This window comes from Megachile rotundata, chromosome 1 (assembly GCF_050947335.1).
Source record: "Megachile rotundata isolate GNS110a chromosome 1, iyMegRotu1, whole genome shotgun sequence".
In the NCBI taxonomy this organism is placed as follows: domain Eukaryota; kingdom Metazoa; phylum Arthropoda; class Insecta; order Hymenoptera; family Megachilidae; genus Megachile; species Megachile rotundata.
In genome coordinates this window covers 9,486,444-9,511,932 of record NC_134983.1, presented here as the reverse complement: position 1 = coordinate 9,511,932, position 25,489 = coordinate 9,486,444, and the positions used below count along the sequence as shown (strand labels likewise).

Here is a 25,489-nt window from a genome sequence, read left to right as displayed (position 1 = left end):
ACGAAAAGCTTGCGCAGATTGTAAGTACCTCTTATTCTAACTTGCACTCATCTTTCTCACAATTTTTTAACTTACATATTAAATTGTAATAATAGTTTGTCTTTTTTTCTCAATTTCCCTAAACTTAAAAGAAAGTTCTTCCAACTTTCTTTTCTAACCCTTGCTTCTTTTTACAAAGTTTTATATGCGAGTGCATTTTTAGAATAAGAGGTACATGTAGGGCATTTAAAGTATGTATTAAAATATGTGTGAGTGTGTGAATGGAATGTGTCCTGCATCCTGTACTCACTGATAGCGCCTCTAATACTCTATAAGATTTTACATCTTTCTTTCTCTTATTTTATTATTCGATTGGTTTTTAATACTTCTACTTTTTAGTTGCGCTTTCACTTCATGAGTGAATATTATTTCGAGTGTCAAAGTTTTTGGATCAACTCGTGATTTCAATTTGATTTTCAAGTTTTTTTATCTTTTTAAGATTTTATTTTTGAAACTGAGGTTTTCAAGCTTCATTGCGATCTCACTTTGAAGTTTGAGGTTTTTTATCTTTTCATGATTTTATTGCGGATTTAAAGTTTTCAAACTGCATTCTAATTTCACTTCGAGTTTTGAAGTTTCTCAATCTCTTCGTAATTTTATTTTGGATTTGATATTTTCAAAAGCTCATCATGATTTTCTTTCGACTTTTGAGATTTCTGGTTCTTTACGTAATTTTATTTTGGATATTGACGTTTTCGAACTTGTTGATATCATTTTTCTAAATTTTTGTTTTGAATGAAGAAAGATTTCATTCCTTGTTATTAAATGCTCTGTTTTAACTGCTTTTGTCTGTTTCAGGTTTTAATTTTATGTAAGTAATTTTTAATGTCTCATATTTGTCTTAATTACTTTTTGTCTGTTTCAGGTTTTAATTTCAAGTAAGTTATTTATTGTTTCATATTTCTTACTTATTTTTATCTGTTTCAGGTTTTAATTTTATGTAAGTAATTTTTATTGATTCATATTTGTCTTAATTACTTCTGGTCTGTTTCAGGTTTTAATTTTGTGTAAGTAATTTTTAATGATTCATGTTTATCTTAATCATTTTTGTATCTTCCAGGTTTTAATTTTATGTAAGTAATTTTTAATGGTTCATATTTGTCTTAATTACTTCTGGTCTGTTTCAGGTTTTAATTTTGTGTAAGTAATTTTTAATATTTCTAATTTGTCTTAATCAGTTTTGTCTGTTTCAGGTTTTAATTTCATGTAAGTAATTTTTAATGGTACATATTCTAAATTACTTTTCTATGTTTCAGGTTTTAATTTCAAGTAGGTTATTTATTGTTTCATATTTGTCTTAATTATTTTTATCTGTTTCAGGTTTTAATTTTATGTAAGTAATTTTTATTGTTCCATATTTGTCTCAATTACTTTTCGTCTGTTTCAGGTTTTACTTTTATGTAAGTAATTTTTAATGACTTATATTTGTCTTAATCATTTTTGTATCTTCCAGGTTTTAATTTTATGTAAGTAATTTTTAATGGTTCATATTTGTCTTAATTACTTCTGGTCTGTTTCAGGTTTTAATTTTGTGTAAGTAATTTTTAATATTTCTAATTTGTCTTAATCAGTTTTGTCTGTTTCAGGTTTTAATTTCAAGTAAGTAATTTATTGATTTATATTTGTCTAATTCCTCTTTGCCTGTTTCAGATTTTTATTTCAAGTAAGTAATTCAATTTTTCCTATGTATCTAATGCTATTTGTCTGTTTCAGATTTTTGTTTTAAGTAAGTAATTCAATGATTTATGTGTGTCTAATTATATTTGTCTGTTTCAGATTTTTATTTTAAGTAAGTAATTTTGAATGTTTCATGTTTGTCTTAACTATTTTTGTATGTTGCAGGTTTTGATTTTATGTAAGTAATTTTTAATGTTTCAAGTTCGTCTTAATGACTTTTGTATGTTTCAGCTTTTTATTTCAAGTAAGTAATTTAATAATTTATGTGTGCTTTAATAATTTCTGTATGATTCAGGTTTTTATTTTATATAAGTAAGTTTTAATGTTTCATATGTGCTTAATTATTTTTGTAAGTTTCAGGTTTTTATTTTAAGTAAGTAATTTTTAATGTTTCATGTTTGTCTAATTATTTTCCTATGTTTCAGGTTTTAATTTTGAAAAACTGATTTTTAATGATTGATATTTGTCTTAATTATTTTTATATTTTTCAGATTCTTATTTTAAGTTAATTGTGGTATATTTCTCTTAGTTTCATTTATATTTTTCATTCGCATATTCTAATCTTACATTTATTAATCCTTTTAGATATTTTTTCTGTCTGTTACAGCACTGGTGATCCAGAACTTTTACAAAGAAGAAGGATGCGCTAATTTTAAGTTAATTTTAAGTTGCGTCGACTGTAAAAAAATTGTAGTATGAGTGAGTGCGTGTATGAATTGCGTATACGCGAAGAGTGAAGACATCGATGGACATTGAGGGATCTTCCATGGACATCGAGGGATGCGTGCGTTAGTTTTAAATTAATTTTATGCGTGCGTTAATTTTAAGGGTATGCTAGTGGGCAGGGTGGGTGGGTCCCTGTAAGTACCCCTTATTCTAACTTGCACTCATCTTCACAATTCTCAGTCTTTGTACGCGTTAGCTTGTAGTGATCTCAGTTATTTTTTGCCAATCGTTCCGAACCCAAGTGGATCATTGGGGGTTCGTAGCGCTGTGAACACGCGGCAGAGGTGAGCTGCAAGTGCTGGTGTAGCGCCAGGGACACATCTCTGCGGGGCCGATCGATTGATGAACCATCTCGATTTGCCGCCTCACGGCAGAGGTTTCCTCTCTGCGGTCAGACTTGCTTCAAACGCAAGCGGGGAGAAATGGGAAACCCTCCGCGGATGTGTCACTCGTTCTTGCCAGTATTTTCGGTTCGTCTCTGTCTCGTGGTTCACGTAAGCCACTATGGACTACCCTTTGACCCATGAAAGGCGAGGTTCACTTGGCGAAAAATACTGATCCCCTTTATTGACAGAAAGTTCTTCTAACTTTCTTTTGTTTTAGTAGAAAGTTCTTCCAATTTTCTTTGCTTTTTGACAGGAAGTTCTTCTAACTTTCTTTGCTTTGTGACGGAAAGTTCTTCTAACTTTCTTCCCTTTGCTTTTTGAATTCGTCATAGATTATTTGAGTGCAATCTTAGAATGAGAGGTACCGTGCGGCGTTTAGAATAAGTTAAGCGTATGTGTGTGGGGCCCGATGCAATTAGTATTAAGTTAATGTATGTGTGTGTGTATGTGTGATATAAGTTCTTTGCTGGATTGTGGTAAAGAACTTGTATATGCGAGCCTATGAGCTAAGTAGAGTCAAAACTCATTTATCCTTCTGATAAATGAGGTTGCAATTGGAGGGTGGTAGGGATTTGGAGTTAGGGTGGGTCACTCTCGTAGCAACCTCCAAGTGGTGTGACCTGGTAATCGGTATCGTTTTTTAAACGTTTTCCTACAAGTGAACTTTAGAAAACGATATCGAGCTAATAGCTACGAATTAAATTATAATTTCTTTTGAACCATACTTTCTTTTACGAAAATGTTTGGATTAAGTAAGCACATATTACAAGTTCTACACGTATCTAAATCTAGAAGATTTACAAATCTTAGAATAAAATGCGGAACTTTGTAAAAAAAAATACAACGGTAACACATATTATATACAAAAATTTAATAAAATGTATCATTTATGATGTTTATATTTTTCAGCGCAAGTATACAATTTTCTATAAATTAAATTTCGCGCTATGGATTTCACTGAAAAATGGTGGAATTGACCTAACCTTGTTGACTACTTCGAGACTCTGTTTGGAGGGTCTTTAGTTTTTGAATAATCGAAGGCAGCTCAGTGATTTTTAGCGCAATACAGCGCTTTGTTTTGATAATTATAAAATTTGTATAAAATGTCTTGTTGTTCAGGAGATGATGATGATGAACAACGACCAGACCCAACACGTGTGCGAAGATGTACAGATATTTTCTGGCTCTGTTCTTTTATTGTATTTTGGTTTCTTATGGTGTGTATAGTTTTATGCATTAATTTCATATTTAATGTCATTAATTTAGAATGACCACTTGTCATCATTTTTGTTTAATTAAAATTATTTTGTTTTAGTCAAATATTTATATAACAAGTTTAACTTAATGTTTTATCTTTGATTACACTAGAGAGCTATACATAAATATTGATTGACAATTTTTTTTTGTACATAAAGTACATATTTAAAATTTGTATACTTTTTTATTAAATTAAACATATTTGTTATAAATGGGTAATAAATTACTTATTACACATTGAGATGTGTGGTTGTACAATAAATTATTGGTATTCTTAAATGATATTTTGTCTTACAGATTTTAATAGCAGCCTTTGCTTTAGTTTATGGTAATCCTTTAAGACTTATAAATGGATATGATAGTTTTGGAAATACATGTGGAATGAAGAATAATCCAAAATTTGGTAGTATGGAACTTTCTGGACAAGATACTAAAGATAAACCGTTAGTATAATTACAACTATCTATTACATATTTTTTAATAAGTATATTGAAAGCTTTTAACAACTTTATGATTGTAGGTATTTATTTTTTTTGGATATAAATAATGTTACGCAGTCTTTGAAAATTTGTGTAAAGAAGTGTCCGGACAGAACTATAACAACAATGAATGAAATATGTAAATTTTATGAAGAAACAGGATCACAACTTTGTCATGATAAACCTGGAAATGACTTTAGTGCTTGTAGCAATGAAAACAGAAGAAACAAAACAGGATCTTGTCCTGAATTGCCAGTGTACAAGAGTATACCGGTTCTGAATCGTTGCATTCCTAAAGCTATTAAAGATGTAGGAGAAACTATAGTTTCAAACTTATACGGACTAATTAATTCATGGGATGTTATTGAACAGATTTTAGGAGACTTGTATAAAACATGGAGAGAAATTTTATCTCTGTCATTCCTAGCATTTGGTATATCCTCTTATTATTATTTCAATCTTTTTCAGCATTACTTAATGAAATAAAAAAATAAAAAATTTGTATACATTTCTTTTCAGTTTTATCACTTTTTATGATTGCTATATTTCACTTATTGGCAAGTATAGTAACATGGATTATAATGATTCTTGTTACTGTAGCAACTATAGGTAAGTTTTTGAATAAGCGGGAAGATTGAAATTATTTCATGTTTTATATTTGTAGAATGTAGTATATAATATTATGCAATAATGTTCACTGGCAATTGTCTTATTCAGGTAAAATTAGAAGAAGAGATTATAGTAACTTTGCAAGACAGAAAACCCCTTTTGAAAAGTAGTTTCATAATGACTTTTTAAACATCCACATTACCCATATTACTAATCAGTTACTGAAGTATGAAATAAAAGTATTTTCCTACATGTAATAAAACTAATGGTATTGACTGAAATACTGATTTAGATTAATAATTTGAAAAAATTAAAATTTATTATAAATATTTTATAATACATAAAACAATATGAGCGGTGGTTAAGTAAAATATGATTTATATTACATTTTACAGTTGGTACTGTACTTTTATGGTGGACCTACATAGAAATTAAAAGAACTTTAGATAAAACTGATCCAAATCAGCTTCTAGAGGAATCTGTTAGAAATGAAAGAGCATTTTTAGCATTTTCTATTATAGCAACAATAATAACTGTAAGTAATTAATGATTTATCATTAATTTTATTATGCATACAAATTTTTGTTTGATAAATATTTACTTATTATACAGGTCATTTTATTGTTCTTATTAACTATACTGCGTAAACGCATTGCATTTATGGCAGCATTATTCAGAGAAAGTGCAAAATGTTTAGCAGAATTACCGGGTCTATTCTTTCAGCCTTTATTGACATTTTCAGCTTTAATATTATTTTTTGCCTTTTGGGTTACTGTAATCCTTTGTCTTGCAACAGCTAGTAAGTGCTAAAATCATTTTGTTTAATGTTAGAATAGAAGTAATAATAATTACACGCATATAATTACAAATTGCAGATTATCCTGGAACAAAATCTGTACAAATGTATAAAAACCATATATTCGATCCTTTAAATTTGAGCTCAATTGGAGAAAAGAATGCATTTGTTGAAGAAAAGAAATTTGATTTTTCACTTTATTCTTTTAAAAGTAATATATTTATCATTTTCTTCTTTTTCATACTTTAACACTTGTTATAATTTAATAGTTGTTACTACAGTTCAAATATTTCAGCTTTTACTCTTGTAGAGTATGTAGATCCAACTTGGGTGAAATACATGTGGTGGGTATATATTATAGGATTAATATGGACTTCAGAATTTATTATTTCTTGTCAGGATATGGTGATATCAGGTGCTGTTGCTCATTGGTATTTTAGGTATTAAGATAGTTTTTAGATGTATAAATAGAATAGTATGTTTAAGTACATTTGTATAGCATATAATGTTTCCTATTTCAGAGGAAAAGATGCTAGTGCCTCCCCAGTATGCTCTGCTATAGGAAATTTAGTTAGTTATCATTTAGGTTCTGTTGCTTGTGGCTCATTTTTAATAACACTTTTTAAATTGCCCCGTTTAATTTTGACATACCTTCATGCTAAGTATGTATAATATTAATATAGGCAGGATGTCCTAAAAAGGTTGTGCTGCCTTAAAATCAGAGATTTTTTGTGCTAAAGCAAAAATCAAGTTGTCAAATAGGCAAGTGACTAAATAATTTTTCATTAAGTTTTAGCATGAGAAATCTACCATTTTCAGAATGTACAATCTTTTTAAACACCTGTTACACATACACAACTATACATATACATATAATAAAATTTTTAATTTAATTCATAATATATACATGTACATTTCGTAGATTTGAGAAAAACAAAGAAACTTCTCCATGTGCACAGTGTGGATTAAAATGTTGCATATGTTGTTTCTATTGTTTAGAAAAATTTATTAGATATATGAATCACAATGCATATACTGTTGTTGCCATTGAAGGAACGCATTTTTGTAATGCAGCTAAAATTGTATGTTGTATAATTATATATCTCTAAAAATATTATTTAAATTTATGAAATTTGTCATGAAAAAAGTACTGTATTCATTGTTATTTTAGGCATTCACCACACTTGTTAGTAATGCTTTACAAATAGCAGTGATTAATGGAGTAGGAGATTTTATTCTGTTTTTGGGTAAATGCTTTGTTACAGCTGCAACTGGTAGTATTGGATTGCTATTTATGAAACAAGATCCTAGATTATATTTTTATGCAGCTCCAATTTTTGTCACTTGTGTTTTTGCATTTTTCATTGCTCACAGTATTATTTCTCTTTATGAGGTACATATTGTATCTTTTTTTTATTTACATAAATTATGTATGTTATTTACTTATCTCTGTATTTAATTTTAGACTGTGATTGATACCTTGTTTCTTTGCATTTGTGAAGACAAACAATTAAATGGCGAAAATGGAAAGTGGCGTCAATCAGCATTAGCACAAATTGGATCTAGTAATAATGTGAATGGTCAACAAGCGCATGAATTAACACCAATGAATACATAAGTACAATATCAGAACACTGATTTCTCTTCCAACGTTTGTATATTTTTTATACACATTTTTACACAGCTTTAGTATATTACTTTTTCAAATCACAAATCGTGCTCAGTTAGTATTTTAAATCTATATTATTTACAAACTTTATATACTCTGTAGGATCTAAACATTACTGCCATATGTTCATATAAAGCATTTTCTATTTCTATTTTTATTACAAAATAATAACTGCAATTTTAATTTTTTATTAAATTTTATCTATTGAGCATAATTTTAGAATATGTACAAAAGTAACTATAACGATGTACCATATTATAGTTTAATATTATTTAATTTTTTTTTAAATTATTTGGAAAATATTAAATTACTATTATATAAAATTTTTCTACTATAATCATTAATTCAGTTATAGAGAACTATTAAATTTTATATTCTAATAAATGTAGCACAACGATTGAAAGTATTTTATTTTATAAGATATAATAATTTGTATTTCATAAGTGCACTTGAACGACGACTTATTTGATAAAATTCCAATATGTACAAAAGACAAGATTAATTCATGTATATTTTTAATTTTAGATATACCTATATATTTTTATAAAAAAAAATCTAAAAAGTACTTAATTGCTTTTTGTATAATGTAAAGTAGATATTTTTTCCTTTTAATACTTTCTTCTATATATGAAATGTACAATCATAAGTGTATGCAGCATGAACTATTAACTTCACGAGTATTGTTTTATTTGTAATATTACATGTATTGTAATGACATTTACTGTTTAAATAAACATTTACTGTTCACAAAAAGTTGGAAAATTTTAAACATAATATTAAATTTTTTGTTTTTTGATTCTCTTTCTGGAATTAGTTATTTTACTTTTAATTCCTGAATACTTTTTAGAATGTTTCTTCACTTTCTTTACTTTCTTCATTTCACTAGTACTCTTTGATACTTCTGTTTCTTTTTCTTGTAGTTCCAATGCTTTTTCTAGCGGGTCATCTTTAAATATCTCATCCATAGGATTTAACGAATAAGATTCATTTGGTTTATTAACTTCTTTTGCTGTTTTTTGTTCTAGCTTGTTTACATATTTACTTGAATCTTTCTTTTTTAAAACTTGCCGAAACTGTAATTTAAAAAATTATATCTATATAATTTCATATTATATCTATGACTTTAAGAACATATTTATATGCAGAATTTTTAATTCTAGTATTGATAATATTGAAATAAAAATTTAATCATACCTTAGCAGGAGAAATATAAGTTGGATTATCCCAAAGTACTTCTCCACCAAAACTATCAGCGAATATTTTTATCGGATTCAATACAAATCTTGGACCTATCTCAGCTAAACCACCATCTTCAGTCAAAATTTGAAAATTTCTAAACCATATTCTATTATCCAATATACTGAATGTATATACATGATCAAAAAATGGTTGACTTTTAGGATGTTGATTAGGTACACCAAATATCTGAACAAACAATTCTTTTAAAATACTATAGTGTGGTTTTGTATTAAAGTTTTCGTCAAATGATAATAAAGGACGAGATCCTTTTAAACAGTTTCCACTCATCTTTAATTCTTCCATTGTGTAGACTATAATAATAAAGAAGTCATTAAATGTATGAATAAATTTAATACATACTACAAAAATATAATACATACTATTTTCAACAAGAAATTTTGCACAAGGTCCTACAGGAACATTCGAAAACCATAAATATAAATCTCTTTTTCTTCTACCCTCAAATAATATTGTTTTATTACAATTTTTCATTTCACACATTTCATTTACTACTTGTAAATTTTTTGTATGTTCCATTTTAGATTCAGTTCGATGATGAGGCATAAGTGTTTTTAAATTATCCATAAGATGACGATGTCTATAACCAATTCCTCTAGTAGCAAAAACTAATACTCTCTGTTTATTAATCCATTTTACCTAAACAATCAAATAAGACTTTGATATAATCGTCATAAATAATTTAATAATATCTTGTTTCTTTCTTAATTAAAAACATTTAATAGTATTTGTTAAACACTGTCTAATTAAAATAATGTAAAATTTGTATACCTTCTTTGGTGGTGGTTCATTTGACATTCTTTTAGCAGGTAGAACTTCTGCTTCTGGTACATTGTTTTCATTTGCATTTTCTACTTTTTTACGTTTTAATCCTGTTTTAGTCGTCATAATTATGCCGGTGAAAATATGTAAACAGATATCACTTTTTCAAAATAAAGTTAATTCACATTAAGCCCACGAAAATTGAACCACGTGTTGCACACTATAGAATGTCGCATTCCAATAAAAAACGGGAACTATAACTCATTCAACGAGAGAACATGTCGCTCAGTTTGCGTTTGTTCTGCGCATGTTGTCTCTACCCAGTGATTTTTTATTTTGTATACTTCCTATATCATTAATTCCTTTTCTTATTCATACATTTTTTTCCACCATGGATATGACTAACGGATTCAAAAGCGGATGACAGCACATATACTGTGATGACAGTGACAGAACTTTAAGTGCAAGCGAGCTTACTGAAATTAGCAGAGTTGCGCGAAAGAGGTATGGTTTTTTGTTGAATGGAGTATACATATTGGTTCAATCATTGGCTACAGATATAATATTATGTTTCGGGAACGAGCGTCATCTGCTCTACGTACTATGAAAATGAAATACTTTGCGCTGTACAATTGTAAACAGTAGATTGAGGTTGATCAGGGAGTAAATGTGGGTAAAATCGACGTTGCTATGAGATTATATGTGGGACATTACTAAATCTCGTATTCCAAAATGCGAATACGAGTAATTGAATGACTTCCACTTCATTTTAGGATCTTATACTATTTTGTTATATTTATAACTGTTTTGGGGAAATGATTGTTACTAGATGTAGGAAATATAGAAAAACGTCGTTGAAAATTATAAACCAAAAGCACTTGTACTACGGTTCAGTACACATTTTCGTGTAAACTTACCATAATATGTACACAATATGAAACGTAAATTTCAGAATACTTAAACATTTTGAAATGTACACACTTTTACATGGTTTGTACAAGTATCTTGTGCAAAAAGATGAATATTTTATATTGATATTAGGATTGGACAATGCGGGAAAAACGGTAAAAAATTTAAATACCCATGTAATTAAGGTTAAGTATGTAAAGATAAATTTGTTTAGAATAATTGTTATATTATAGACCTATTTAGAGGCAGCAAAAACAAAATTTACAAAGAACTACAAAGGTATGAATCCTAGCAAAATTACAACAACTGTTGGCTTAAATATTGGAAAAATTGATATTGCTGGTGTTCGCTTTAACTTCTGGGATCTAGGTGGTCAAGAAGAACTTCGATCATTGTGGGATAAAGTAAATAATAGTAAACTGTTATAGATATAGGAGAGATATATAAAGAAATTATATTTTACGTTTACAGTATTATGCAGAATCACATGCTGTAATTTACATAGTTGACTCATCAGATCGTGAAAAAATACCTGAATCTAAAGAAACATTTGGTAAAGTATACCACACTAAATATAGTATTATATATATTACATTATAAGAATATCTTTTTTCTTTCAGACAGAGTTATATCATCAGAACATTTAATAGGTGTACCTCTTTTAGTCCTAGCAAATAAGCAAGATGTGCCTGATTGTATGGGTGTTAGAGAAGTAAAACCTATTTTTAATCAAAATGCACATTTAATTGGACGAAGAGATTGCATGGTAATGCCTGTTTCAGCTTTGAATGGGTAGGTATTTATATCATTGATATTTGAATCAGATCCGTTTAAGCCATTTGCAGTGTCACCAGTCTTATATACATAGTTCCAATCAAAAGCAATACAAACAAAATCAGCATTGTACTTTTATTTATTTATTAAATTATGTTATTTATATTTATATTATAAGTTTTTGATATTTGTTACTAAATAATTATTTATGTGATACCAAAGGGACGGCGTAGATGAAGGCATACATTGGCTTGTGGATTGTGTCAAGAGAAACAGTGATGTTCGACCACCTCGTAATCAAAATGATAATTGCCTATCCTAATATTACATTCCTGTTTTGTTATAACATATAGATTAATTTATAAACAATATTTTAATGTAACAAGTTCAGTATATCTATTAGAAACAATTTATACTAATAAACTTTGATTTTTTAATTTAAATCAGTTAAATTATTTATTAACACTAATTCCTTTCCTCAGTGATGCAAAAATATTAATAATTTTTATGTTTTCTGCAAATTGAGTTTTATTATAATACATTCATTAATATTAGTTAATTAATAATAATAATTAAATGGTTAGTGCGTGATACAAAATAATTATAGCAATAAAATGGTTTGAAATTCATATTTTTTGTATCTTAGTTATTAATAAATTAGACTGATTTCTTGTTCCAGCTTGATTTAATATAATTTATAATGCTTTTAATTATTTTAGGAATACAGCTTGTCTGCCTTGGCTATCAAGGTAGTACCTGAGATAAGAGATAATGCCAACACACTACCTTCTATTCTGTTATGTTGGTGATAAAAAGTGTACAAAACTGGTGGCACAGTTGTATCATTGACTAAAGTGAATAATACATGCTTTATAATTTTTGTGTTAAATCTTCTATCCAAATTATATTGATCTAATTTTAAAATACATTATGTGGCCTTATTATGAATCTGAAGATTGGAGTGTTCTACCACCAGAATTAAATAGAAGGTGATAATTTTACTATTTCTAATTCTTGACACAAGAGTAATATCAATATAGATATGAACTATATAATATGATTATATATAAATACTTATTAACTAAAAATAATTAAGAATAAATGTCTATAAAAAGTATATGAATAACATTAAAGATATATAAAATATATTATTAACATGATAATTTTTCGAAAAATATCACTTATTTTTGGTACTACAATATTTTTGAAAATAATTTTTTGTGTTAATATATTTTACAATGCGGTTTCGAAAATTGATAAAATAAACATGTGATATCAATCAATCGATAAAGTATATTTGTATGATACGTACTATCATATTATACCTATATGTATGTTGCATTCTTATTATTTTTAACAATTGTGCAATGACACTCGGATTAAATGACATTTCAATATATATTTTCGTGCTACTTTGTAAGAAAACATTTGTGTATTCTTAGAAATAACACAAAAATCAATTATCTTATCGAAGTAGCATAAAAAAATAATTCATTAGATATTTATTTTATAAAACATTACGAATTTCGCGCTTTAGAAACAAGCATCGTTGTTACTCACTACGTTGAGCAACAGTATAAATAAGAAACTGGAAATGAAGATTATAAATGAATGAAGTAACTCAAATTATGGAAAAGAATATTCATTACACCTGTTCATTCGATGTTTCGAGTATAGGACATATATATATGATATAGTAAATGATTATGACACGTTAAACGAAAAATCACAGTATTATCAAGGAACAACGTCAGTGACAATAGGCAGCCATTTTGGTTTCTGATGCGCGAATGCCGCTGGACATTATCGTCGGACAGTGTCTGTCTGTCGTGGGATAGGGTAGACAACTGTGGACGTTTAACTATGTCCATAATTTTTTTTCGCAGTTGATTAACCCCTCCCTGTTCGTGAATCAAAGTTTCGTACGGTACGTATCGTTAATAGTAGAAAGTCAAGTTAGAAGAAAATATCTGGAATGCAACAACGTATATACAAACCGATACAGGCCGATATGCCAGGTGCACGACAGACTATGCAAAAGTGAGTGAGGGCGCCCAACTCGCGCGCCCTGGGAGGCGAGGCATTTGTCGCCGTATTTGTTGTACGACTTGCGTGTAAAAGGTGGGCGACACGACGACGGTACACATACGACGCGCCTTCGTGCCGTCTTCTTACGATTCGTCGCTAAACGTCGCTCAATTTCCGGACTCGGGTTACCTGAAAACGACATCCTTTGACTGGTACTGTTTGACAGCTAGAAAACTAACCCTTGGTTCGATGCCCTTCAGTGCGAACGATCTTTTATATAACCGGTTTACACATTTTACAATATGCTGTCGACTTGTGCGAACGTGCGACCGCGACGCGTTTTTATAGCACGTGAATTTCTGGTCGAATGACATTCAAAAACTAGGTAATATCCATTGCATGCATTGCACTCTTCTGATCGACTACTTAGATTTCGTCAGCGAAACCGGTTATTTTATATACGGTGCACGTTCTGTAACGTGTTAAAAAAAAGAACAACATTGAGTTGGTGCATGTGAAATGTCGTTTCTGAAATTAAAACTCTAAAAATATGTAGGTTTTTTCTTTTAAAACGAGATAGATTTGAAGAAAATAATTTCTATATAATTTAATTTTTTCCGACATTTTTATTATTATATTGTTGTACATCTCTTGGTACATTTTTTAATGAATGTCTGCTATTCAATTTTGCAGAATAATGTTTAACCATATTTATGTTTACATAGTTTTTCTATGATTCATTACCAAGGTTATATTTTACAATAGAGATAATTTGAATATCACTCGTTATTTATTGTCTAAATTTACTATATAAAATAAGAAGTTTAGAAGATTGGCATTTCATGTATACCAATTCAATACTTTATGTTCTCTACTTAACGAAGATGCTGTAGTATCTATCTTTTTAATTTTTGTACATAGCAGTGAAGTTTTAATATCACAGTGTTATGAATTTCTTATTAATGTATTGAAACTCATGTATACATGTATATATATATGTATAGATATATATTTAATGTTGATATAAACAATACTTGTTAATAATACTGCTTATGTTTCAATTCTTTATAATTACGAAACTATAATTTGAAAGAGAATAAACTATAATATCATTAATTTATATAAAAACATTATAAGAGAAACCAGGACAAAACGAAATGATAAGGCAAAGAAAAATATTATTTTATATAGATTTATCAGTATCATTAAATAACAGTTATTAATTATGTACAAAGTATACAAAGAAATGAAATTACTATTACTTTTGAAATTGTTTGCTCATGAAATAAATTATATATACTTTCTATACGATATTTTTGACTCTTCTATGTACAACTATAATTTTTAAAGTCATATAAGCAATTTCTTATTTGTATAATTGTACTCCATTTAAATGATATGAAAATACGTTAAATTAAGTTTATTTTCACATAGTAACAACTGTTTCATGAACTCAGGATTAAAGTGAGAAAAACAGAATGAAATTTAAATAAATTTTATGTATCAATTTATTTGATTTAACATTTAATACTTATAAAACTCCACAAAGAAGTATTATAGATTTAAAACAAGAAATATGTTTATCCTGGTTTCCCAAGTACTATGTTATGGTTTCGTAATAATGATCTATAAAATTCTTCGTTAAGTGAGAGAATACTAACAATGTTTTATTTATTTTGTGTTACTAAAGCTATTTTATGAAATGTTTACAAATAACTTATAATACTTCATAATATCACTTGGCCTTTCCCCAATAGGAAGAAAACGGTTCTTGTTGTGTGCTCGTCTATACTTCATTTACATTATTGAAGTTCATCATATACCTTTGAAAACATTGCCGAGAACCATGAATGCTTCAGAACACGGGTAATACATAGTTTTTAAGCTTGTCAAATAAGTCAATTTGATGAAACCTTTGATATGTTTACCTAATGTGATATTAATTATAATACAATCTAAAAATTGCCTCTCTTAAATTCTATTTGACCAACAATTTGTTATTATAATAGTAACAGACTTTATTTAGAGAATTGTTTATGCAAACATTACTTACTTAAAATAAATAACTAATGAGATCAAATCATGGGTGTCATTGCACAGCCAAAAATGGTATGTAAATGATTTGTGCATATAAAATAGCATGGGTGTGTATATTCCAGGTTTAACCCAGCCTTTAATATGGCCTCCATAAAGCAAGTGTTTAATGAGGCAGTAGAAAGAGGTAAGTTTAATATTTACATAATACAATTTATTGATTCTTATTTGTTATCATATGTTTGCAGTTGTATTGTGTCTATAAAATGCTTATAGAACTCTTTTTTTTTTTCATGTAATCATGTAATTAATATTCTAACTGCATAAATATAATGATGTATAACTGCATAAACATCATGTATTCCATACAAATTTGCAGAACATTGTTATATATGCTTCATAATACTAATGTCTCCACTGGGCATGTTTCATGCCTAGAATTAACTATTAACCCTCTAATATCATTGCTTGCTATTTGTTAAGATTCATTTCTGCTATATCATGCACAGCTTAATCATTTAACACTTCAATCGCTACTAACATTAAAATTGATAACATATTTGTAATTTAAAAGTTTCAACAGTTAGAATGCCTGCACCAACACGGTTGAGAGACCTCATCAGGCAAATAAGAGCTGCCAGAACTGCAGCAGAAGAAAGGACAGTTGTGAATAAGGAATGTGCATACATTCGTTCAACATTTAGAGAAGAAGATAGTGTATGGAGATGTCGCAATATTGCAAAACTCTTATACATTCACATGCTTGGGTTTGTGACAAAACTTTTTACTACATTTTATATTATTATATAACAATACTTTCAATTATTTCGTTTTTTAAATAAATTGTGCATTATGTTTATAGATATCCAGCTCATTTTGGCCAACTGGAATGTTTAAAACTTATTGCATCTCCAAGGTTTACAGACAAAAGAATTGGTTACTTGGGTGCAATGTTACTTTTAGACGAGCGGCAGGATGTTCATCTCTTAATTACAAATTGTTTAAAAAAGTGAAGTTTTTATAATATTACATTAATATTTATTTATTGAAAAGATTTGTAAATACAACGATTCTTAATATTTTTTTTACAGCGATTTAAATAGTTCTACACAGTTTGTTATTGGTTTAGCATTGTGTACTTTGGGTGCAATTGCATCACCAGAAATGGCAAGAGATTTGGCATCTGAAGTTGAAAGGCTGATGAAATCACCAAATGCATATATTCGAAAGAAAGCAGCACTTTGCGCATTTAGAATTATTAGACGTGTACCAGAATTGATGGAAATGTTTCTTCCTGCTACTCGTAGCTTAATTACAGAAAAAAATCATGGTGTGTTAATCACGGGTGTCACACTTATTACAGAAATGTGTGAGAACAGTGTTGATACATTGAATCATTTTAAAAAGGTAAGTTCTACATGTTTTAAGGAAATAGAAAATAGGAATATAGAAAAAAGCAAAATATTTAGTTGCCTTAATTAATACTAACAAAATTTAGTCCTTGCATTAAAAGAAATTATATATATTTTTTACAATCATAATTAAAATTTTTTTGATGTTAGCATTTCTACTAGTGTATAGATGCAAGTTAGATAGTAGTAGCATTAATATCCAACCAGTGTATTGAATACGTAGCACTAGGAATATATTGCTATCAGATTAATCAAAAGTTCTAACCAATCATAGAAAGGAATGTAGTCTATAATTTTATGTAAAATTAATAATATACAAGTAAATAACAAAAGGACGTTTTACCTTAATGATTTTTGTAACCTATTTTTTGCCCATAATATTTATAATATAAGTATGGTTTTATCTTTCTTAGGAATGCGGCCATCGAGAGGTAAAAAAGTGTATAAAAATCCTTTGTATTTTTGCATGTTAAGCTTATTATGGACTTCATTCTTTTCTTTTAATTTATGCGATTCTTTCATTGCAGATATTCAGAGATCCATATCAGTTGCCTGATTATATTTTTTTTTATTATCTGTAACAATCAAACATATATGCATGTATTTTGACAATGCAGTACAGTATAAACTATAATTTATTATTTCTTCATGCTTTTTTTATTAACATTTTAGTATTATCCTTGAATGAATTAAATTAAAATTTATTTATTTTATCAAAATATTGGATTTCATTGACATTATAATTTTTGGCCTATAGTATTCTGTTTATTATTATTCATGACATTATATGTACATGTATGTATAAATACTGTAATCATGTAAGATTATATTCTATTCAAATATAATATAAATATAAAGGTATAATTATTTTTGCACAAACAATGCAATATCATTAATGTCATGTTTCTTTTCTGTTAAGTAATTTCTAGTTATTTTCAAATATATGAATTCATTTTTCGTGTTTATATTTGATATTTCTCGTTTTATACATTTGGAAGATAAAATTATTTTTTTTTTTTAGATTGTGCCAAATCTTGTAAGGATTCTTAAGAATTTGATCTTGGCTGGGTATTCTCCGGAACATGATGTATCTGGTGTATCTGATCCTTTTCTTCAAGTAAAAATATTGCGTCTTTTACGGATTTTGGGTCGCAATGATATCGATGCATCTGAAGCAATGAATGATATACTTGCACAAGTTGCAACAAATACAGAAACTAGTAAAAATGTTGGAAACACAATACTGTATGAAACTGTATTATCTATTATGGATATCAAGTCAGAAAGTGGACTTAGAGTATTAGCAGTGAATATATTAGGTCGATTTTTATTAAATAACGATAAAAATATTCGATATGTTGCTCTGAATACATTATTGAAAACAGTTTATGTAGATACAAGCGCAGTGCAAAGACATCGCTCAACGATTCTGGTAATCTTATGTTCTAGTAATTTCTTCCGTTCATGTATTTTTTAACACATACAAAAATAAACTGTTTTATTTTAATTGATTATTTAGGAGTGTTTAAAAGATCCAGATGTATCAATTAGAAGACGAGCTATGGAACTTAGTTTTGCACTTGTAAATTCAAACAATATTAGAAATATGATGAAAGAATTGTTACTTTTCTTGGAACGTGCTGATCCAGAATTTAAAGCTCAATGCAGTAGTAACATAGTGATGTCTGCAGAAAGATTTGCACCTAATAAGCGTTGGCATCTCGAAACATTATTTAAAGTTCTGGTTGCTGTAAGAAATTTTCCACTTGCATTGTTCTTCAGATTTTTATTTTTTAAATTAAAATTATAATTCCATTTACTTTCAGGCTGGTAATTATGTTCGGGATGATGTAGTTGCATGCACCATTCAGTTAATTTCAGAAACACAATCGCAGCAAAGTTATGCTGTTAGCGCACTGTGGAGAGCGTTAGAAAAGGATACGTTTGATAAACAACCTTTGGCTCAAGTAGCAACATGGTGTATTGGTGAATATGGTGATTTGTTATTGTATGGACCGCCGTCAGAAGATATAGATGCACCTATTAATGTATGTGTAACTTAAAACTTGAATTAAAACTAGAAATGATTATGTACTTAACCTTTATTTTGCTATTATTATTAGTTAACGGAAGATGAAGTTATTGATGTCTATCAAAGGTTATTATGGAGTCCACAAAATACAGTTGTCACGAAACAATATACGTTATTGTCTCTCACTAAACTCAGCACAAGATTTCAAAAGGGTAATGAGTAAGTATTGCTGTATAATATAACATAAATACAAATTTCAATGTCTTACATTGAACTTATTCAGTGAGCCATCTAAACGGAAATCATATAGCCAAATAACACTGTACTACGTATTGTCTGTTTTGTATTTTACCATCCGGTCCAGTTATTACACACAAAAATTATTTATATTTCAGAAAAATTCGTCAAATAATTGATACGTTTGGCAGTAATTTACATATTGAACTACAACAGCGAGGTATTGAATTCTCACAGTTGTTTAGAAAATACGATCATTTACGACCCGCATTGCTTGAAAGAATGCCTCCTATGGAAACTGCAAGGCCACAAGCTAATGGCATCATTGGAATGGTGAATGGTGAACCAGAACCAGAAGAAGAAAAATCAACAGTTTTAGAAGCCAGCACTCCACCATCTGATTCAGTAAGTCTGTCATGTGATGTGATTTGATTTATTACATAATTGGTTTCATTTATAATAGTGAGGTTATATACAATAAAAATTTTTGCATTTTCTAGAGTGCACTTTTAGATTTGCTTGGGACTTCTGACTTAGGAATGACTCCTTCAGCGTCGAGTAAAAATCCACCTGCTAATTCAACAGCTGTAGTGAACAATAACGATTTGTTGGACTTACTTGGTAGTTTGGATTTAAATGCACCTACACCCACATCTACACTGCCACAGACACAAACGACATCACAAGTTTTTAACCCTGCTAACACAACTAACTTCCTAGTGGATGGTTTACTTAATTCATCACAATCTGTTCAAAATGGTTTGTATATATTAATAAAGTATTCACTTTTTATTTTTTATAATGAGAATGTAAGTTTATTTCGAAATTATAGATGCGCCTGTTATGGTTGTATTGGATAAAGCAGGACTTAAAATAACCTTCAGATTGGAAAGATCAGCAGATGTTAACGATTTATTGGTTATAAATATGTTAGCTCAAAATTCTGGAAGTGCTATATTAACTGATTTCCTGTTTCAAGCAGCAGTTCCTAAGGTAAGAGAGTTTAATTTATTTTTCTGTTGAATGAAAAAAAAACAATCATTTAGAATATTTCTTTCATTTTTTAGACATTCCAGCTACAAATGTTGTCTCCATCGAGCACTGTCATTCCTCCTTCTGGGCAAGTTACTCAAGTATTAAAAGTTACAAACATTAACAAAGTAAGGTTTTATGGTCATATTATACCTTTGGAAAATGTGATAATATTATATTTCTCATGTTATTTATTATTTTGTTTTTTTTTTTTCAACAAAGGTACCTTTACGAATGAGATTACGTATATCTTATACTGGACCAGCTGGACCAGTTCTGGAACAAACAGAAGTGAATAATTTTCCTCATGTAACATCACAGTGACAAGATATATTAAAAAAAACAATTGTACATATGCCTGTTTAAATAAGTAATCGTGTCTTGAATAGACTGACACTCAATTTCATCTTCTCATTGGGTAAAGTGACACATATTGGTAAAAGGATATATTTGAAAAAGGAAAACAATTTCGTAATCGATTCAATTTATTATTTATCGAACGTCATATGAACTTGATAAGATTCAAATTTGTAATCAATTTTTTGTTAATAAGCACAAAGCAACGGTTTCCATCTGCTCACAAGCCACATTTTATTGTTGTAAAAATTCGAACATTCAGTAACTGAATTTATACGTGCAATGTTTGTAAATACATCATATGTAAAAAATATACTAAAGTTTTCATTTTATACGATTAAAGAATAATAACATAATAAGCTATTTTATAAAGCTGTTTAAAAAATTAAATAAATAGGTTCATTCACTTACTCAACAGATAGTAAAATTACATTCTTAATTGATTTAAATTAGCGCTTATTGAGCAGATGGTATGATTCTAATTTTAAAATCTTGCAAAAGTAGTAAAGCTTATTAGTACAAAATTATTAAATTTCAAAAAAAAAAAGCAAGAAAAAACAAAAAAAAAAAAGAAAGGAATGTAAAATTTCTCTTGTATTATGCTGCATGTATTGTGAAACATGTAAATATTTTCTCTAATCGAATATAGAAAGATAGAACAATAATACTACATGCAACACTGTTATTTGAGTTGTTGAATTTGTAATCTTACAGCTTCTGGTTTAGTATATAATTTTATGCATAGAATAATTTAAAACAAACATAAATACAAACGAGGCACGTAACAGGAAATACTAAAACTATTCGAAAGAATGCTACTAAAAAGTGTTTTTCACTAGAAATGTTGCTGCCCATTTATCAACGACAGGCACTTAAATTTCGCTGTAATAATTGATCTTTTCTACTACATTTGTAAGTAATAAATAAATGCGATTGCCTTGTAAATATTTAAATAATTGCAGTGACATAGAAGTGATTAAATTCTCGTTATGAGGAACGTAAAATGGGGTTCTTTGCGTGTGTTTACCATACAATTATGATGTCAGTAACCAATAACAAAACTTGCTTCTTTCGTAAGAATTTTTTAAATGAAAAAGGGTAATACACAAATGCATATACATGTAGCTTGTACACGTTTGCTATACCCCATATTTACGTTATGTTGTGGGTGGTGTTTATACTGTTTTGAATGTATCTGGAATATATACAGTGAAGTCTCGCTATCTGGCCTTGGATAGGACTGTATCAGAAGAAAGATTATAAAGTAGACCATATAAACGGAACTCTTTCCATACAAAAATCGCTTATCGAATTCTGTTGTCAAAAATTTGAAATTTGTAAATTTGAAATCTTTAAATTCATAAATCGGAAAACAAAATTTACACTCCACTCAATTTGCCATATAGAGCGACTGTACTGTAAGTGTCATTGGAGGGCTGAATTCTGATTGTCGAATTATTTTTTACACTCGTGATCGTATGTCAAATTATTTGAAACTGTAAACGATTTTTCCTCTTTGATTACGGAAATGAAACTTTTATTATGGTATAGGTATTTAAACAAAAATATTACTGTTAAAAGTATGGCATATCTCTGTAATTTTGTTCTAAAGTAAATATCGAGAACTATACTTTTAAAATATTAGTCAAGGCATTGAAACAGTTTTATATTGCAATATACTATTAATTATATTTTCGTATTATTAGAAACATTTTTAATTCGAATATTGATTCGAAAAATATATACAAAGGTTTAGACAAGAATTTTTTATTCGTTGTATAAAAATAGAATTGTTGTTTGGTAACGTATAATTTAAGAATAACAAAACGTACGTTTGAATATATTTCATAACATAAAGTTCTAATTCAAAAGAAAAATTATAATAAAGTATTTTTACATTCCTTTTTATCATAAAAATAAAATACATGAAACTTAAAATGAGATTTGAAAAGTTAATCATTTTAATTCTTATAATTTAATGAATTTAACTAACGAAAAAGTTTATCTTTTTATATATATTATTTCTTTCATATACACAAGAAATACTTTGATTGAAAAAAGTATGTGATTTAATCGTGCAAAAGATCGTGAAAAATCAAATACATAAAAGTAGCAATAGAGTCTCTACTTGCAAGTATTTATCTTTTTCAAGATTATGTCTATGTGAAGTTAATATACAGTTGTACTTAATTATATTTAATTTACTTTAATGTAATAGTATTGTATGAATATGTAGTTTTTTAAGCGCAGTTACTAAATTTAGTGTTATAACAGAAATCTAGTAATATTTGGAACGATTAAGTTAACAAATTGCCTTTTATTATTTTCTTCCTAAATTTCTCTTAAATATCGTTAACAATAATTACATTATCAGCATAACTGTATGCATTTTAGCTCCGTCCCTTATATGTTATGCGCTATAAATGGGGAGGTATATAATTCTAGAACAGGTGGGTGTGTTTCTGAGTGGCCTTGTCCTAAAGTCTGTGACACAGTGTCAGCCCTTCAGTGGGGTATTCTCTGCCTACTTGTTCTCAATATTATATTAGTTTTATAAATATATAAATCAACTGTGAGGATATTGAATAATGATAAAGATGCTGTATATATACGTTTCAGAGAATCAAGGTGTGAAAATAAAATGTATTTTTATTCCACTACACTGTCAGAATATTGTATTAATACTCACACTGTCATTAATATTTAAAGACTTACGTTACTGTGTAAATCGTAATTCTGTACGAATATGAAACCTATGTTGATTTTATATACACAATTAGTTATAGATAATGAAAAGATATGAATTAGGTATCTAGAAATAGTCTGAATTATCAGATTCCCGATGTTCCAGAATTCCAAATTCCCAATAAACTAAAATTTTAATATTAAAAAATTCTAATTCAACCTAAACTATTCTTAAATATCCACAAATCTTGAACATAACAAAAAGCACAGACATATTTTGACTATTATATTGTAATTATAATTTCTTTTTTACATTAATTAGACGTAATACAAATTATTACAATGAATATCCTTATAATAATATAATTATGGGTCATATTCTTAGTTTGTCTGCTGAGAATCGACAGGATTACATCCAACTTGATTAAATAATCTGTCTTTAATTATTTGTGCCATTAAACCGTGAATAATTTCAATTGTAGTTTTGCAACTGTCCCTTGTAGCTTTAATTAATTTTTCTACTGTACTTCGATCATGGGGATCTGTTCCACCTAAAATAAATCCTCTTCCAAGCGCAACTTCCGACTGTTCTAACTTGTCTGATAAATCGAATATTTGTCCAGTAGTATAATCTGCATTTGTTAAAAGGCTCGAAGAACTGAGAGTATTCACCCAATATTTGTTCCATAAAGAATCTAGTAATCTTCTATCTAATGATGATTTAAAATAAGATACTTCTAAAGAATAGTATTGTTTGCAATGCACACCAAAATCTTCGATTTTATTTAATGGTATTGTCTGATATTCCGATGGTTCTTCATTTGCTGGTTTATATCCCTGTAAGTATTTTGTAATTCATTAAATTTGGAATTCCTTTTGATTTCATTTTTAACGAATAATAAAATACAATAAACATGCATTACTTTTGGATAAGTTCTGAATGCACCCAAACAAACTTTGCCAGCAGAAATTGTTCTTACAGGATCAATGACAATAGCAACAAATGGTTCTTGAAAATTTTGATTAAGCATTTGAGTAGATACATCAATGCCTGATAACCAACATCCATAGCCAGGATGACTGTGATACCATCCAATAGCATTTTCTTGTCTCCCAACCTGCATAAGTGTAATATATGTGTAATTGTATGAAGTAATAAATTATATACAACAGTTAAATGAAAATGTTTAAAGAGGATACCTCTTTAACAGCTTCTATATATGCTGTCATATATTCGTAAGCTTGTGCTTGAGCATTAACTCTTGTTTCTGTGCCTTCTACAGGCAATGCAAAAGAATCCATTACAATCATTGTATTTGCTGCAACTTTTCCAAGAAGAAGACCCATTACTTCTAAAGTACCACCAGAACGAGCATGCATAACCATTTTTAATAATGCTAATGCAGAGATCTTTATATCTTTGAAAAAGTGGGGGCTAAAACATAACATTTTGTTAATGCTTAAAATTATTTTAATTCCATATATATACATATATGTATATATTAGAACCAAAAAGTACTTTGATTGCATATGTATATATATATAAATGAATAACATACTCTTTCTCCCATGGTTTAGCCGCCAATATATCTTGTTGTTCTTTACGATCATATCTATAAATTTCATCAACAGTACTAATTGTTTCGACGTTATTTGACATTTCCCATGTTTTTTGAGCAATAGTGCTTTGATCAGAAGATGTACTTGCCATGGCAACTAATTTCTATTAATAATTTAAACTCCTAAATTACAAAAGAAAAATATTGCACAAATTAGTTTGACGTGGTTTCATAAAATTATAATATATTAAAACATAAATTAAAACTGATTTTTTAATCTTAAGCTTAACCTATTTAACAAAGTAAATTGTTGGAGAAATGCACTTAATATTTAAATATTTAAAACATTTCTACAAACATTACCACGTGCCAAATTATATGAATTAGAAATTACAGAATTATACTTCAAACAGAATTTTTATTACCACAAAATACGTTTCTCAATATTAGACCACAATAAACTGACAGTGACTGCATTTCCAAATACATACATTCAAACTTCAGTTGCTACTGCTATCGCCATCTATTTGTATAATTTTAACATTGAACTGCTTTGAACTCTAACCAGTGAAGTTTAATCACTGCACAGATGAAATGTAAATAATTGGTCATGCTTCTTTTAATGCAATCAATTATTTCTACATACAATAATTTTAACAATGCGTAGTATAATATACCTCATTTGTAACTTTCACAGTGATAAATTCATTGAATTTAAAACAAAAACAAATTACGTATTAACTACACAAAATAGAACTATACAGAGAGGGATT

The 25,489-nt window shown here is 28.4% G+C and overlaps 5 protein-coding genes across 14 annotated transcripts; 3 read left to right on the top strand and 2 right to left on the bottom strand.

The window, feature by feature from the left end:
- Positions 1–3,751: 3,751 nt before the first annotated feature.
- Ctl1 (choline transporter-like protein 1) lies at positions 3,752–7,629 on the top strand. The gene is made up of 12 exons (XM_003700726.3): positions 3,752–4,045; positions 4,383–4,528; positions 4,606–4,997; positions 5,084–5,173; positions 5,569–5,708; positions 5,786–5,972; positions 6,049–6,180; positions 6,265–6,409; positions 6,491–6,631; positions 6,892–7,051; positions 7,141–7,362; positions 7,435–7,629. Exons 1-12 carry the CDS (start codon positions 3,932–3,934, stop codon positions 7,585–7,587), a joined length of 2,022 nt encoding a protein of 673 aa, XP_003700774.2. The 5' UTR covers positions 3,752–3,931; the 3' UTR covers positions 7,588–7,629.
- A 674-nt stretch (positions 7,630–8,303) lies between these two features.
- LOC100878809 (ribosome biogenesis protein BRX1 homolog) lies at positions 8,304–10,168 on the bottom strand. The gene is made up of 4 exons (XM_003700649.3): positions 9,667–10,168; positions 9,258–9,534; positions 8,833–9,188; positions 8,304–8,711 (listed from the first exon to the last, which is right to left on the bottom strand). Exons 1-4 carry the CDS (start codon positions 9,781–9,783, stop codon positions 8,415–8,417), a joined length of 1,047 nt encoding a protein of 348 aa, XP_003700697.2. The 5' UTR covers positions 9,784–10,168; the 3' UTR covers positions 8,304–8,414.
- Positions 10,169–10,188: 20 nt separating this feature from the next.
- Positions 10,189–11,783, top strand: Arfrp1 (ADP-ribosylation factor related protein 1). Of its 2 annotated transcripts, XM_012279188.2 has the most exons (6): positions 10,189–10,326; positions 10,431–10,721; positions 10,800–10,970; positions 11,038–11,119; positions 11,187–11,358; positions 11,563–11,783. In XM_012279188.2, exons 2-6 carry the CDS (start codon positions 10,629–10,631, stop codon positions 11,660–11,662), a joined length of 618 nt encoding a protein of 205 aa, XP_012134578.1. In that variant the 5' UTR covers positions 10,189–10,326; positions 10,431–10,628; the 3' UTR covers positions 11,663–11,783. The 2 variants fall into 2 exon arrangements, with proteins under 2 accessions (XP_012134578.1, XP_003700643.1); XM_003700595.3 differs by having other exon boundaries at positions 10,295–10,721.
- A 1,122-nt stretch (positions 11,784–12,905) lies between these two features.
- Positions 12,906–24,900, top strand: AP-1gamma (adaptor protein complex 1, gamma subunit). 9 transcript variants are annotated; one of them, XM_076533818.1, is made up of 17 exons: positions 12,908–13,267; positions 13,346–13,461; positions 15,126–15,234; positions 15,528–15,589; positions 15,977–16,169; positions 16,265–16,411; positions 16,494–16,809; positions 17,228–17,245; positions 17,836–18,246; positions 18,334–18,564; positions 18,641–18,862; positions 18,938–19,065; positions 19,242–19,488; positions 19,584–19,842; positions 19,916–20,076; positions 20,151–20,243; positions 20,338–24,900. In XM_076533818.1, exons 3-17 carry the CDS (start codon positions 15,215–15,217, stop codon positions 20,437–20,439), a joined length of 2,610 nt encoding a protein of 869 aa, XP_076389933.1. In that variant the 5' UTR covers positions 12,908–13,267; positions 13,346–13,461; positions 15,126–15,214; the 3' UTR covers positions 20,440–24,900. The 9 variants fall into 9 exon arrangements, with proteins under 9 accessions (XP_012134586.1, XP_076389933.1, XP_076389908.1 ...); XM_076533793.1 differs by having other exon boundaries at positions 13,346–13,753; XM_012279196.2 differs by having other exon boundaries at positions 12,906–13,753; positions 15,986–16,169.
- On the bottom strand, positions 23,431–24,868 carry CSN5 (COP9 signalosome subunit 5). The gene is made up of 4 exons (XM_012279201.2): positions 24,717–24,868; positions 24,358–24,592; positions 24,081–24,275; positions 23,431–23,994 (listed from the first exon to the last, which is right to left on the bottom strand). Exons 1-4 carry the CDS (start codon positions 24,866–24,868, stop codon positions 23,539–23,541), a joined length of 1,038 nt encoding a protein of 345 aa, XP_012134591.1. The 3' UTR covers positions 23,431–23,538.
- Positions 24,901–25,489: the final 589 nt, after the last annotated feature.

Excerpts from the sequence above, each read along its gene's own strand:
- Ctl1 (XM_003700726.3), top strand. The coding sequence starts at position 3,932 with ATGTCTTGTTGTTCAGGAGATGATGATGATGAACAACGACCAGACCCA. Across the intron at positions 4,529-4,605 it reads CAAGATACTAAAGATAAACC|GTATTTATTTTTTTTGGATA; the intron begins GTTAGTATAATT and ends TTATGATTGTAG. Across the intron at positions 6,181-6,264 it reads TTCACTTTATTCTTTTAAAA|CTTTTACTCTTGTAGAGTAT; the intron begins GTAATATATTTA and ends CAAATATTTCAG.
- LOC100878809 (XM_003700649.3), bottom strand. The coding sequence starts at position 9,783 with ATGACGACTAAAACAGGATTAAAACGTAAAAAAGTAGAAAATGCAAAT. Across the intron at positions 9,535-9,666 it reads ATGAACCACCACCAAAGAAG|GTAAAATGGATTAATAAACA; the intron begins GTATACAAATTT and ends TTGATTGTTTAG. Across the intron at positions 9,189-9,257 it reads AAAATTTCTTGTTGAAAATA|TCTACACAATGGAAGAATTA; the intron begins GTATGTATTATA and ends TTATTATTATAG.
- Arfrp1 (XM_012279188.2), top strand. The coding sequence starts at position 10,629 with ATGTACACACTTTTACATGGTTTGTACAAGTATCTTGTGCAAAAAGAT. Across the intron at positions 10,971-11,037 it reads TTCGATCATTGTGGGATAAA|TATTATGCAGAATCACATGC; the intron begins GTAAATAATAGT and ends TTACGTTTACAG. Across the intron at positions 11,120-11,186 it reads TGAATCTAAAGAAACATTTG|ACAGAGTTATATCATCAGAA; the intron begins GTAAAGTATACC and ends TTTTTCTTTCAG.
- AP-1gamma (XM_012279195.2), top strand. The coding sequence starts at position 15,215 with ATGAATGCTTCAGAACACGG. Across the intron at positions 18,247-18,333 it reads GACATCGCTCAACGATTCTG|GAGTGTTTAAAAGATCCAGA; the intron begins GTAATCTTATGT and ends TTGATTATTTAG. Across the intron at positions 20,244-20,337 it reads AAGTTACAAACATTAACAAA|GTACCTTTACGAATGAGATT; the intron begins GTAAGGTTTTAT and ends TTTTCAACAAAG.
- CSN5 (XM_012279201.2), bottom strand. The coding sequence starts at position 24,868 with ATGGCAAGTACATCTTCTGATCAAAGCACTATTGCTCAAAAAACATGG. Across the intron at positions 24,593-24,716 it reads GCTAAACCATGGGAGAAAGA|CCCCCACTTTTTCAAAGATA; the intron begins GTATGTTATTCA and ends GTTATGTTTTAG. Across the intron at positions 23,995-24,080 it reads CATTCAGAACTTATCCAAAA|GGATATAAACCAGCAAATGA; the intron begins GTAATGCATGTT and ends AAATACTTACAG.